Raw genomic sequence first — 14,117 nt, forward strand, 5'->3', positions numbered from 1 at the left:
GACAAGCAACGTCAATCACAATAATATGGCGTGGCGATGGCGTCCATTGAATATAATATTTATTTTGTATGAAAAATAGGGAGTCTAAATACTTCATAATTTTTAAAAGTTGTTGAACAAAAGTGTCACCGTTTGAGGAGTACAATCTATGTTTTAATTCTTTGCTCGTGTTACAGGCCACACCGTGTATACAGTGGTATTACTAAAAGAAATTAATAACTAGCTTAAATCTAAAATAGGCCCTTAATAAGAAAAACATAGGAACGAGAAAATTGCCTCATCTCAGCATGATGCTGACAACCTCCAGCGCTGATCTTCCATGAGATCATCAGATGAATTCGACACTTTGACACTTAAATGCTCCGAGTATAACGTGTGTACCGTACCTATATCAACTGCTGCACATATAATAAAAGCAGTCATAAAAAAATCAACTACCATCCGAGGGTACCATGCGCGCTGTCTCGAAAGTGACGTGCTTGGAGTACACTTGCAGGATTGCAACTTTGTACGTAGACCCACTACAGATCGGGCATGGGGACTACGCTATGGTTACAACAATATTCATGAGTGTAATAGAGTAGGTAGGTATTTACCCAGGATATAGTTATTAGTGTTAATATTTGTACCACAGTATGAATAGAATTTTGAAATAAGGCGTGACTTTAACTCCGAAACTAAGGTAAACGTACTAGTGCTCGACATGCTAATGCCCAATAGATGACACCTTGCTGTCACCTCTATTGACAATTACTTAAGTTTCAAGATGACATGTACTGGGACCGCGTCGAGCACCAGTACGTTTACCTTACTAGTTCACTGTCTTATTCGAGGATATTGTTTTGTAACGACCGATTACTAAATCGGTTATGTTTAACGTTTTTAAACCGGATATAAACTTCCCTTAAACACTGAAAAAATGAAACGAATGTAGGTATTTCCGTTGACAGCTTGAAACTACTTAAACTCTAGAACCAATCCAACTCCCAATTAACCACCAATGCTTCCTCGCTTTAAAGTAATCGTCACATGCTCAGCTAAGCTGTAAATCAATAGCAATTAAGAGGCATCGACCCAGGCCGAGAGCTCTCGGGCCGAGTGCCCTCGGCTCAAGAGCGAGCTGCTGTGTTATGCCACATTACTACGCTAATTAGTATTACGATACTTGACGCGTTTGACACTGTGTTTAAGACCGCCTTTAAAATACAATTTGTTCTTCGTGGATTATGAATACTTGGTTGAAGATTATAGTATTTTTTAGGCCGTTTAACTGTTTATTAGGGAACGCCATTTGATGTTTTAACAGCTTGTGATACATATTACCAAAAATGCCAAATGAAACCCAAGAAAACCAAAATTTATACTAACATAACAATTTAAGGTTACCAGAACTCCCGAGGATGCACTGTTATCACGACGGGACTTTAATTTATCACCAAAGCTCTCTAGGTCATCTCAAATAAATATGTCTGTGGTCTAATTGCCGCGACCCATTAAAAATGTATGAAAAGAATCGTGGCAATTAGATGCAACCGCAGACATATTTTCAGAGAAATTACACGGTAACGAATACATGAATCAAGTGTCGGCACCGCGTTTATGCCGTCTCCTGGAGGTGCAAACGTCGATGACCTGCCTACGGTGTCTGCTTCTGCTCACCATCAGGACGATACGCTGTTTAAAAAAAAATGTTTGCTCCCTAAATAAATATGACCAGAACATGCATAGTTTAATTAACAAATATTATACACTGCAACGAAGAATAACAACTACTCGTAGTTAGGAAGGATATTTAGGCACGGCCTAAATTGCTAATGGATACACGCCTATTGCTTTTAGAATCATCTGGAATTTATGAATTAATTTGCGAATCAATATGGTTTTAGGCTTGTAAAGCCTTTGTGGCTTTGTGGATTAATTTCATGGTCTGTAGTTATATTGGACGCATTGCAGAGTGGGTATAGATGCATAGAATATTATAGAGAGCTACCTACCTCTATCACTTATAAACCGATACTTACTCGTTTTTGATTTTGAATTGACATTCTTCGCAGTGTTTAGGAATAATGCTCTAGACAAATATCAAATCAAGGAAAGATTTTAAAAGTTCGAATGCTTCTCCATACTTATGCCTTATTTACCGACGCACTAGTTAAGTACCTACAGTCAGTGGCGTAGCGTGACCCCCGTGCGTGAACCAATCTAACCGTGGGCGAAACCACGTGCGAGGCCCTTTTCGATGTGTTTTCCTAAGGTAATAAAAAGATTGGCTTTGCGATGCTCCCCCTAATTGCGAGACCGTGGGCGAAAGTCCCATTCGCCCACGCCTAGCTACGCCACTGAGTAAAGCCTGTTTTGTAAAAAAATCTCAAAATAAATAAAATTCTACATTTCCTTTTAAAAAAGTCGACTTTTTCATTGGATATTCATTAAGAGACGCCTACACCGACATTTATAATTTTTACGAAAACATTTATCTCAAAACAAGATCCTAAAATTCAGCGATAACTCAAACCTTAAAAGGAAAGTAGCTAGAAACAACCAAATTTACCGGGAAAACGTTTGCATAAACAACGAGATCGCTGATAAAATATAAACTTGATAGCTTATTTAAAAAGCGGCCGGTGAGCGCAAATGCCTGATAAGTATCTTGTTTGAGACAAGGGGCACTGACAAAAGCGCCGTATCGTTGTTTTTCAGCTTGAGAAGAGCGCAAAAGGCTACGTAAGAGTGGTCCAAGTGGAAGCAGAAGCGGGTTGCTCGCAATTTTGAGAGAGGGGGGTGTATTCTGATTGTAATAACAGGTTACGAATTTGATCTGGATTTGTTATGGATATGATCTCTCAATGTCAAAAGTGACGTTTTTGGCTAAAGGACATTTCAAATAGCACTCTTAAGACCTTTCTCTAGGTACTTCATCGAATAGAAAACTGATTAAACAACTTTCGCTCGATAACTATTTTTACACAAAAGCTATTATCATCTCGATTAGTGAGATAGAGAATAGCACAGCGGATGTCATTCCAGATCTAGAGCAGAGCCCAACTGGGAAAGTACTTCAATCTTACAGAAAACCACAGCCAAATACCAATAGACCCTACTCATAGTGTTGTGTTCCTGCCGGTGAGTAAGGTTGCCAGAACTCAACGAGGTTGCGGGGTGTAGGGTCGTTAACGCGCATGTAACGCGCACCTCTGGAGTTGCAGGCGTCCATAGGCGTCACCGTAGCCTGAACGCCTTACCATCAGATCCCGGGTACACACATCCGTACGCTCACGGCCTGATTCAAACTTTAAGTTACGTTTCTTCAAACAAAAACACACTTTTGACACTGACATATCCGCTCTATATTGTATCTTTAGCAAATTTTTGACGCATCTTATCTTAAAATTCGAATCAGTCCATCAGTCCATCAGTATCCAGCGAGCTGCGTTCGGTCCTGAACCTGAACTCACAGCATCTTACGTATCCCGAGGTATCTGACGTCGATCGAGGTATATACATCGAAATGTATACAGCTATTTTTCGCATTTTCGTGTTGGGCCCCATCTATGTAAAAGTGATTTACTGTAGCCTATAGGTATAAATTCGCCTGTCAGAGCTACGTATCTGCATCTAGTAATACGCGTCGCTTGTGAGTTGCGGCACGCACCTCTCTCGGTATGTGGTTGCGGGCCGCTGCCGAGGACAGCCCCGTCTTACAACACAACCAGCACGACAATAACAAACCGCTAATCCACTCCACGTTCACTACCTGCAGTTGAACTAGTAAGGATAATGGTGTTGTTTCGTTTAAAGGAGCTCATTCAAACTTACATTGTGACAATAAAATGATATCGAAATGATAGTCGCGCGTGCAATTATTCGCTCGTAGATGTATTGGCGCCAGCGAGACGGAACGGGGATTGACATCATTTAGAGATTATTTTGATGTCACAATGTAAAATGTAAGTAATGAATTGGCCTCAGTAGACTCTGAAGGGGCCCACTGATTAACAGTCCGCCGGACGGTATCGACCTGTCAGTTAGAACAAAATTTTGACAGTTCCGAACAACTGACAGGCCGATACCGTCCGGCGGACTGTTAATCAGTGGACCCCTGACACCACTTGATGGAGGAGATGAATTACTTCCTTATTTTCTAACCCATGATCAACCAATTCAGTAATTACATTAGTTACATTACCCTCCACCCCAAAACATTGAATTTTCAAGAAAGCAAGTGTTCTAATATTAAAGCGACATGATCCCCCTGAGCAATAAAAACAAACAAATTGCACGTAAAATAATACGGCGAGGCTCTGAATTTATCCTGATGCTCCTTTAAATCCTTATTTATATGATAAGGCCATAATTCTAGGTAGGCTCGGCGCGGTTTCGAGTAAATCGAGCGCGCAATGCTCGCTTGCTTACAAAAGTGTTTATTTTCTTAGGAGTAGGATGGTAAACAGTGGAAGGATAACCTCACGATTTAGCATAATCATATGATTATATCTTATAACAGTACATATGTTTATGTTTTATCAGGGTTAAGGATGACTCACGCTAGACCGGGTCGTATCCGGGCCAGATCTTCCGAGGCTTACTTTTCTATGACATGACAGGTGATCACTAGTCCGTGGCGCTCACGACAAAAAAGTGTGATATACGGCAAATGATTTTTGATGCGGTGTGCTTTTCATGAAATTTTTATTTTTTGATGACCTCAAATTATTTGCACCAAATACCCAAGGCTTGTTGGAGCTACTGAAAACCACCGAAGTCTTCAGTAGTGCCATCAACATGGAGTTTGGTGTCGATAAATGTGCGGTTATGCATGTACAGCGGGGGAAGGTTGTAAATTCAACAAATTTACAACTTTCTGAGACAATGTCTTTCAGGTCTATCTCTGAATCAGAGACCTATGAATACCTTGGTATGTCACAGTCGTTGGGTATTGAGGACGAGGGTATTAGACGGTCGGTGAAGGAGCGCTTTTTCAGTCGGCTCACAAAAGTCCTTAACAGTCTTTTGTCAGGAGGCAACAAAGTGCGCGCCTTCAACGCCTGGGTAATGCCTCTTCTCACATACTCCTTTGGCATACTAAGGTGGACTCAGACCGAGCTGGACGCCCTGGATCGGAGGGTCCGGTCACTGCTCACCACACATCGCATGCTACACCCACGCTCGTCAGTTATGAGATTGTACATCCCACGGAAGTGTGGAGGCCGAGGCTTCCTAAACGCCAAGGATCTCCACAACCGCGAGGTGTACAATCTCAGGAATTATTTCCTTAACAACGAGTGTGGGATGCATCGTGATGTGGTGGCAGTAGACAGGAACCTCACGCCGCTCTCCTTGGCAAACGAGAACTGGCGCAAACCTGTGGTACTAAGTACTGCGGATCGCAAGGCGGCATGGGAGAGTAAGGCGCTACACGGGCGGTTCTACAAGGCCCTCACGGGACCCGATGTGGACCTGCTCGCGTCGGTGAACTGGTTACGATTCGGGGACCTCTTCGGAGAAACCGAGGGTTTTGCCTGTGCAATTGCGGACGAAGTGATGATGACGAACAACTATCGGAAATATATCCTGAAGGACGGTACGGTCGACATTTGTCGGGCATGCCGCCGTCCCGGAGAGTCACTCAGGCATATCATTTCCGGTTGTTCTCATCTTGCTAACGGTGAGTACTTGCACAGACATAATCTCGTAGCCAGGATTATTCACCAGCAACTTGCTCTTCTATACGGCCTTGTGGACCGCGAAGTACCGTACTACAAGTACTTACCTGCGCCTGTTCTCGAGAATGGTCGTGCCACGCTCTATTGGGATCGATCTATCATCACTGACAGGACTATTGTCGCCAATAAGCCTGACATCGTGCTGATAGACCGATCGCAGCGCCGGGCCGTGCTCGCCGACGTCACCATCCCCCATGATGAGAATCTCGTGAAGGCCGAGAAGGACAAGTCCAGCAAGTACCTAGACTTAGCTCACGAGATTACCGCCATGTGGGATGTTGACTCGACGATCATTGTTCCGATAGTTGTGTCAGCGAACGGTCTCATAGCGAAGAGTCTCGACCAACACCTAGAGAGACTCTCGCTGGGTGGTTGGATCAAGGGTCAGATGCAGAAGGCGGTAATATTGGACACGGCGCGTATAGTACGTCGGTTCCTCACTCTGCGGCCCTGACCACCGGCAGCTTGGGCCAAGCTCCGCTGCCGGCGGCACCCTAGGTTAGGTTTTTTATAATGTGTTTATATGTATTTTTTATTGTTTTGTAGGTAAGTGTTTTTTTATATTTTACTTTTATATTCATATTATAACAAACCTTTTTTTTTTTTTTTTTTTTTGACGCAGGGGAAATGCATTTATGCATCCACCCCGGGCTGGAGAGGCCCATTGTGGGGGTGGTATGTGGGACTCGCTCCTCCCGTAATTCCCTCTGCTAATCAGAGGGAGGGGAGGAGAATACCCACTAAAACCCCTGCGGCGTTACCCTCTCTGCCGTTATAGGGGAGCACCGTGAGGTCACTAATATTCTACCACGATGCTCCCCCATATTATAACAAACCTAACTTAAGACGAAAAATAAATAAAGTAAAGAAAAAATTTGGCATTTATTCGAAAAAAAAAATTGACATTTTTTATTTTTCATTTTATTCAAATTATTGATATGAAACCGTATTAATTAAATATCAGAAATGAATTTAGCATCCTTGATTTACCCGAAAATGATACCCCCCCACAAGTCAAAATTTTGCATTTAAAATCCGGTTGGCTCCCCTTCCTAAATCAATCTGTGAGTCAAAAGGAGCAACTCTGCGAAAGGAAATTCCATCATCATCATTTGCCGTATAATTAAGTGAACACCAGGGACTACACGTGATGCTTTCCATAGAAAACGATGCGCCGGAAGCTCCCTAACGTGAGTCATCCTTTACTCTGGATAAATTAGACATTCTTGGTTGTACAAGTAATTATTTTAGAATCCTTAGTCTCGTAAATGGGGCACATAAATGATTAAAATGTGTTATTTTTTATACAACAAAAACGACTTCTGCTGCACCATGCTTACACGTGACATTCAACCGAGCCTAGCCAGGATGACAAATTCGACAAAATTTCATCTATCACGGTTCGTGAGATACAGCCTGGTGACAGACGGACGGACGGACGGACGGATGGACGGACAGCGGAGTCTTAGTAATAGGGTCCCGTTTTACCCTTTGGGTACGGAACCCTAAAAATGTATCGGGATGACAGACGCAACGAAAACTCACATTTTCATAGATTATTTATATGAAAGGATGAATCAACTTGTGCACTTTCAAAGGAGAGAGATAGAAAGAGAATGGAGGCATTTGAAATGTGGTGCTGGAGGCGTATGGAAGGCATTAGTTGGAAAGACAAGATAACGAATGAGGAGGTGCTAAGGAGAGTGAATGAAAGGAGAGCTATCCTGAATACCATCGCAAATAGACGCGGAAAAATGATTGGACACTTAATACGACACGACCACTTCTTTAAAACTATCCTGGAGGGGCGGATAGGACACAAGCGGGGAAGAGGAAAACCCAGACGCAGCTTTTTGGAGCAAGTGAAAGAAAAAGTGGGGGTCGTGTCGTATCAAAAAGTCAAAGAGCTGGCGCAGGATAGGGAAAGCTGGAAGATACTCCACCGACAAGAGAATAACTCTTAAGTTAATGATGATGATGACTTTCAAAGGAATCCGTTTAATTCGTTACGATCAGCATTTCTTATATCTTACGTCGATGCTGAAAATATAGACGCTGTGAAGCTATTGGCGCTTAACGAAAACGTAAAACTAGAAAATTCCAATAAAAATGGTTTCATGTGTTGACAAGGTGAAACATACGCGTACCTCGCACCTACTAGCACGTTTCACGCACAATTTAGTTTTTATTTGCATGGATGTTCTTCCGGGGTTTATGTAAGGGTGTTTTTTTATGCTCAATGTATCCGGAGATATATTAATTTACTTAACACGATGTAAGATAATATATGAAGAACTGCCGTTATGTTTATAAACAAAGTTGGGCGACCCGTTGCAATTACGTAGGTAGCAGTAGTACTAGTGACGAGAAACATTTTTCAACTTAACTCTTTAGATAAGAAAAAATAACAAATTAATAGCTATATTTGGTTATACCTAACCAAGATCGTTTAACATATATGATTTTGAAACATCTTTATTTTGTAATTTATGATTGTTAACTATTGTAACGATAATAAACTTTTGTTTAACATAAATACGTGTGACGTAATAGGTTTAATCGCTAAATAAAAAATATCAATGTCAATAATATGATAGGTACTGTCATTAGGTAATCATTTCTAAACTTGTGTCGGAAAATAATATCTCGAGCGTTTGATCGCTTTAATTATGTAAAAAAAATGAAAAAATATGCAGACATCTCTAATTCACTTCGATCTTGTGAAAAAACGTGGGAGTTTTATTCAACTTTTCGCCTACTCCTTTAAATGCGACAAAAAATAACAAATGAGCACAATCCTTTTCATTATTATACTGGCAAAAGGGGTTGAAAAAAAGTTTTTGGTACCCGGTCACATCTGGCGCTAATGTATCCAACTTTTGATAAAGCCGTAGTAGCCGAATAAATTGACGACGCTGAATCACAATTTCATGTTCGCACATGATGTGTCGTGCTGAGGGGACCCTTTTTATTTTCTGGCAGAAAGATGTTTTTGTCGATTTTAGGAGCCGGAAATTGTATGGGCTGTTTGCTATTGTGTTCTATTGGAGCGCAGTTCAATTCTCAAAGGTAAACTAAGGTTGAACAAACGAGTTCAGGGATGTAGCTACAGCTACAACTTTATACTGAGTTAATAGCGATGGGAGATTACGAGACCGATACAATGATGTGACGTTGGGCGACTGCATTCATATTTTGAATTTTGACGCATAGCTGCCAGATAACACGTTATGTTTTATCTGCTTGCATTTTGTCATGCAGGTACTCAACTATTATCTGGATTATTAGAAAGATGACACATTCCATCCATAAAATGAAAACAAACTATATAAATAGATACGGTTGTATCATCTATTTATCAGACAACTAACATCCCCACTTCACCGTATCGGTTTTGGGATAAATCTTTATCATATTCCACTTATCACGTCTGAATCATATAAAATACTTTATAAGATACATCGAGTCTCAGTGGCACAATATCCGTTTACTCCTCAAGTCAGTTTTAAGACATACTATAGTGTGTTAAATCCAGGGAGATCGACGAAACTGGACAATAGTTAACACCGTAGCTACTTAGTTTTCTAAAGAGTTTTCCAGAAGTCAACATCCACTGTGTGTAAGCGACACTGTAGTGTGAATATTCAATTAGTCTCAATTAGCTTTTGAAATGTCTTCAAGTTTCAAGATGGCGACGCTCGCGATGCTCGCGTGTTTTTTCTTGGCGATGGCGACCGCCGAGGACCTGCAAGTCGGCACCAGCCTGAACGGCCAGCTGGCTTATTCGGAGGAGGTCGAGCTGTCATCGTGGCCGCTGAAGACGAGGACCAAGAACGTGTTCTATAACGATGGAAATAATAGGACTCTCAAGGTATGCAGCTGTTATTAAAATTAAGGTGGTGTTCGGATGTAAACAGCAGCTGCGTTACTATTGTGGCATCGTTGTTGCCACCGCTTTACCTATCTGTCGATTTCCTTGATAAAATGAGCCACGGAATGAACATCATAATCGCGGCAGTAATTTGGCGGCGAACGTCACTCATTTTACTAAAGAAATTGACAGATACAGCGGCTGCAACAACGACGCCGCAACAGTAAAGGATGACTCACGTTAGACCGGGCCGAGGCGTCCGACATGTCAATTTCTATGACGGCTGATCGGTGATCACGTGGTACTTTCCATAGAAAACAAAGCTCCGGCCCGGCCCGGGCTCGGTCTAGCGTGAGTCATCCTTAATGCAGCTGCAGTTGAACATTACCTTTAGATTAATAAGATTTTAAGCTACTTAAAAAAAAAAGAACTACCATTACCACCACCATACCATGCTCAAGCCCAAAAAAGCATATGATATAAAAAATGTAACCAGTTTTTTGGTCAATTTGGTTACGTTTTCAATACAAACTTCTATGACCGTAACAAAATAACTAAACAAAAAAATTATGAGAAGTTAGGGACGCTTTTCTTGTATTAGGATAAATTAGAAAGAGATCGTGATTCTGAGGGGAAATAATATAAACATTCCAAATCTAAAACACAATAATAAATGCCTATTTACCAAATGATAACGTTTTCCAGGGCATCTCAGCAATAGATAAGGATAAGAGTGCTGCGCAGGCGACGGTGACGTCGGGCGGCGTCGGATTCACATTCGCCAACGTTCGGATCAAGAGCCAGAAGGGAGACGGACTCAATTACCAAGTGCAGTTCTTTGTTTGATACTTGTATTAAATGTTTTATGCTCAGTGATGTAAAACTAACCCTTCAAGTGGCGGTCAACCCGTTAATGGTCGGACCGAAAAAAAGTTGCAATTGAAGGGCTAACTACTGATAGATTAACATAAAACATTAAAATTATTACTTACAATTGGAAAAGCTATATTATTTTAGAAGTTCAAATTCGTTTTTGCTTGGAAGACAAATGCAAAATTTATTTTGAGAACCTAAACGATGTTATTTACCTATGCCGATGTCGTCAATACAATTGTAGGTACGGATAAGTACGAGTGAAATAATTTTTGCGAGAAAACTAAAAACTAATTATTTTTAGGGAATCATGGACGTGATTAGGTACCTAATTAAAAAATAAGTTTTGACTGTTTTAGCTAAGAAAAAAGGCTTTGACAGATTCTCCTGAAAAGTTATATACTTGAACGGTCGACGCTATCCTTTGTTACGCGTTGCGCAAAATAGTTGCTTTGTTTAGAACAGCCGCATGTGTTTTAGTAAACAAAGGTAGCCTTTTCAATTAAGTGGCGCCCGTTTCATCAAGTATTGATCAGGCGCAATGAATGTTTCACGGGGTCTGGGCTATGCAAAGTTTGGGAACCGTGGGCGTGCGTGGCGCCGGACAGTGGCAAGCCATGCGTGATTAGCCCGGGAGCTGGCGCTGCATAATATACATTATTTATAGACTTTTGCATGAATGAATATAATTTGGGTTAATGTTTTTTAAAGACTGTATGCGTTTTGTGAGGCCGGGAGATGGTGCTGGATAAACGAGCGTTAACTATTTTCAATACTACCTAAATCCAAAATCATAATAAACCCAACCCAATTTTGTAAGGGAAGTTCAACATATATTGATTTTCCAATCACAGCTATTTTATAGCGGGAAATTGTGCATTGGTGTAATACTCAAAGCTGCGGGCGGGGTCCCTATATTTATCGAGAAGAGATATTAACTTTCATTAACATGTATCAGGTAAGTGTAAGTCATATGGATCATTTTTCGAAGTCAAAAATGTATTGAGAGCTTTGTTTATATAATTATATTCCGTTGCTGGTATAGACCTTTTGAGCGTGATAACATACAGAAAATAACCACTCGCTATTTTAGAAGTAAGAGCGCTATGTACTGCGAGTAAAGTCAAAATAATGTATTACATATTAATATTGTGGTGTTGTGGGCGTTTTGAGAGCCACGTCGACCAAGCAGTGCTCTATTGTGATGGCCCTTTGAAGTTCATTACTAATGCCCGTTGAACCCAGGATATTCCAAATTCTTTTGGCCGTAATGTTGTGTACCTTATAGGGTTGCAATACGTGTCGCCCTAACGGCTCGGCCACGACATCGAGCGACTTGCGACGGCGGCAGCGATAACCATAGGTTGGAGTGTGACACAGCGATCGGACCTTTCGCTCCAATCTATGGTTATCGCTGCCGCCGTCGCAAGTCGCTCGATGTCGTGGCCGAGCCGTACGTAGGTACTTACTCCTTTCTCACATTCAAAATGATATATGTAATTTAGTGTCCAGCTCCCAGACCACAGCATGTTGACTCTGCCCGTTGAATATGCAGCCGGGGCGTGCCTTAACTCTTGTAAGCCTTTGTCGGCGCCGATATTGGATCGCGTTATCGGCGATACACTCCGTCCCCAAACAACTTGTTTTATTCACGGGATTTATTGCCCGCCAACTACCGAAAACAAAAGTCCGCTTTAGATATTGGAGCTGGTATGAATGCTTCGCTTGACACACAGGTTTAAATTGACTTTTTGGGGGCGATCCTGGAACGAAATGAGGTAATAGATTGGTCCGTGCGTCCAGCGCACTGACGTGAAACGAACGAGTATTTGAAATTTGTTCAGCCGTTTTTTGAGCAACAAATTGCACAATATTCAATCAAACTTTAAAATTTATATCTAAATCATATCAATTTGAAGGTAATATTATAAAGAGTAAAAGAGTTGTAGGATATTAATTATAGAATTTTATTACCTAAAGCTCATCATTCTTTGGTACCTAAAAACATAGAGATATTATTTAATTTTTTTATTTAGATTAAATTTTTGCTAAACAATACATCGCCAACTTTCCTAAATAAATTGTGATAAAAAACTCTTTATTATAATAACAATAGCAGCATTCTGCTCTAAACCCTAGTTTGTTTTTATACGTATCCGTAGTAACACAATGAAAAAACATTAAATGCCTCTGAATTTCTCTTACTTAAACAAATTATTTTAGCCGAAATACTTATAACTCGAAAGTTCCACAAACGATCCAACGAAGCAACGGAATCTGAGGATGTTCTCAACCGAATAGCAAAAGGAGAACAATTGCAAAAAATATTATTTCACGGTAGGGAGGCAAAGTGAAGCGCACACTACACATTTGCGCTCCCCTCTCCAGTCAATTGTCCTTACATTTTACATTTCTGCATCATATTCCGGCTTTCGCAATGAAAAGTAAAAACATTGCAGATGCTCACGCTGCCATCCAAAAACCAACCTTAAAACAAACTGGTAAAGATCATATCCGCTCGGAGAGGTAATTTCGTAAATTCTGATGCAAGGAAAGACGAGAGTGGCTGAATTGAGGTGGAAGCTAAAGTGCGGAATAAAAGTGACGAGCAAGACTTGAAAGAAATAAACTAAAAGTGAACATTCGTGGGGAATTGGTCGGTCGTTTTTATTACTATTTGCCTTGATGCCGGATCGATTACGGTATTGCATTTGCATTTTTGATATAAAAGGGCCGTAGTTTGTGAAATGATGAGAAAACGACAATAGAGAAAGATCTTAGATGACGGTAGCAAACATGTCCTCTTAACAAACCTTAAGCATGTTAATTACGAGTTGGGTAAATATCACTACACTCTATAAAACAAAGTCCCCCGCCGCGTCCGTCTGTATGGTCACGATAAACCCAAAAACTACTGAGCGGATTTTCATGCGATTTTCACCTATCAATAAAGTGATTCTTGGGGAAGGATTAGGTGTATAATTTGTTAAGGTTTTGTGTATATTCTTGCGAAGCCGGGGCGGATCGCTAGTTATTTAATAACAATACATTTACCGTAAAATGGGGTGAGTAGGGTTCGTGGGGAGAGTTGGGTTATGAATGGGGAGAGAAGGAATGAAAGGGGGGTGACATGGGATTTTAAGGCTACTGCTACAAAAATAATGTATTCCAATTTAAAATGGAGCTATAGTAATACTCATAATAAAAAAAAATCAATCCAACAATCTTCCAAAATCACCTTTGTATGAAAACCCAACTCACCCCAAATACGAGGGACTACGGGGTGAGGTGGATTTCCTGTTTATCGTCAAAGTTATGAAATGGAACTACCCAAAATAAAATAAAAACTAAAATACAAACGTCCGGAACACTTATTATATACACCATTCAGTTTGCATATGTAAAAATAAAATGTTATCGAGGTTTGAATGTCAGTTTTGTACCTACTCACCCCATTTTACGGTACATCATCTTACCCTTTTTTATGGTTGCGTCCTCAGCTGCTGTTTCAGAGTTCAAGGTCCGCCACTATTTTTTGGCATTTTGGAACACCAGTTTTTAACTTTTACGAACTGCCGTTCAACCTCCTAACCCCTAGAACAAAGCCATCGCTAGAGCCTCGTCCACCCAACAAGCCTAATTGAGCTTAC

The 14,117-nt window shown here is 40.8% G+C and overlaps 1 protein-coding gene and 1 long non-coding RNA gene across 2 annotated transcripts in view; one reads left to right on the plus strand and one right to left on the minus strand.

Moving 5' to 3' along the window:
* The window catches only part of LOC134793860 (uncharacterized), a 355,027-nt gene that overhangs the window by 156,971 nt on the left and 183,939 nt on the right, over nt 1–14,117 (minus strand). The gene's annotated exons all lie outside the window — the stretch shown is intronic.
* Nucleotides 9,386–10,440, plus strand: LOC134794053 (uncharacterized). The gene is made up of 2 exons (XM_063765755.1): nt 9,386–9,594; nt 10,300–10,440. The coding sequence occupies exons 1-2, from the start codon at nt 9,394–9,396 to the stop codon at nt 10,438–10,440; spliced, it is 342 nt and encodes a 113-aa protein (XP_063621825.1). The 5' UTR covers nt 9,386–9,393.

This window comes from Cydia splendana, chromosome 9 (genome assembly GCF_910591565.1).
Source record: "Cydia splendana chromosome 9, ilCydSple1.2, whole genome shotgun sequence".
Classification (NCBI taxonomy): Eukaryota; Metazoa; Arthropoda; class Insecta; order Lepidoptera; family Tortricidae; genus Cydia; species Cydia splendana.

Bases quoted from the DNA above. Each gene is read 5' to 3' on its own strand.
- LOC134794053 (XM_063765755.1), top strand. From the start codon at position 9,394: ATGTCTTCAAGTTTCAAGATGGCGACGCTCGCGATGCTCGCGTGTTTT. The intron at 9,595-10,299 runs GTATGCAGCTGT...AACGTTTTCCAG, and splicing joins GAAATAATAGGACTCTCAAG to GGCATCTCAGCAATAGATAA.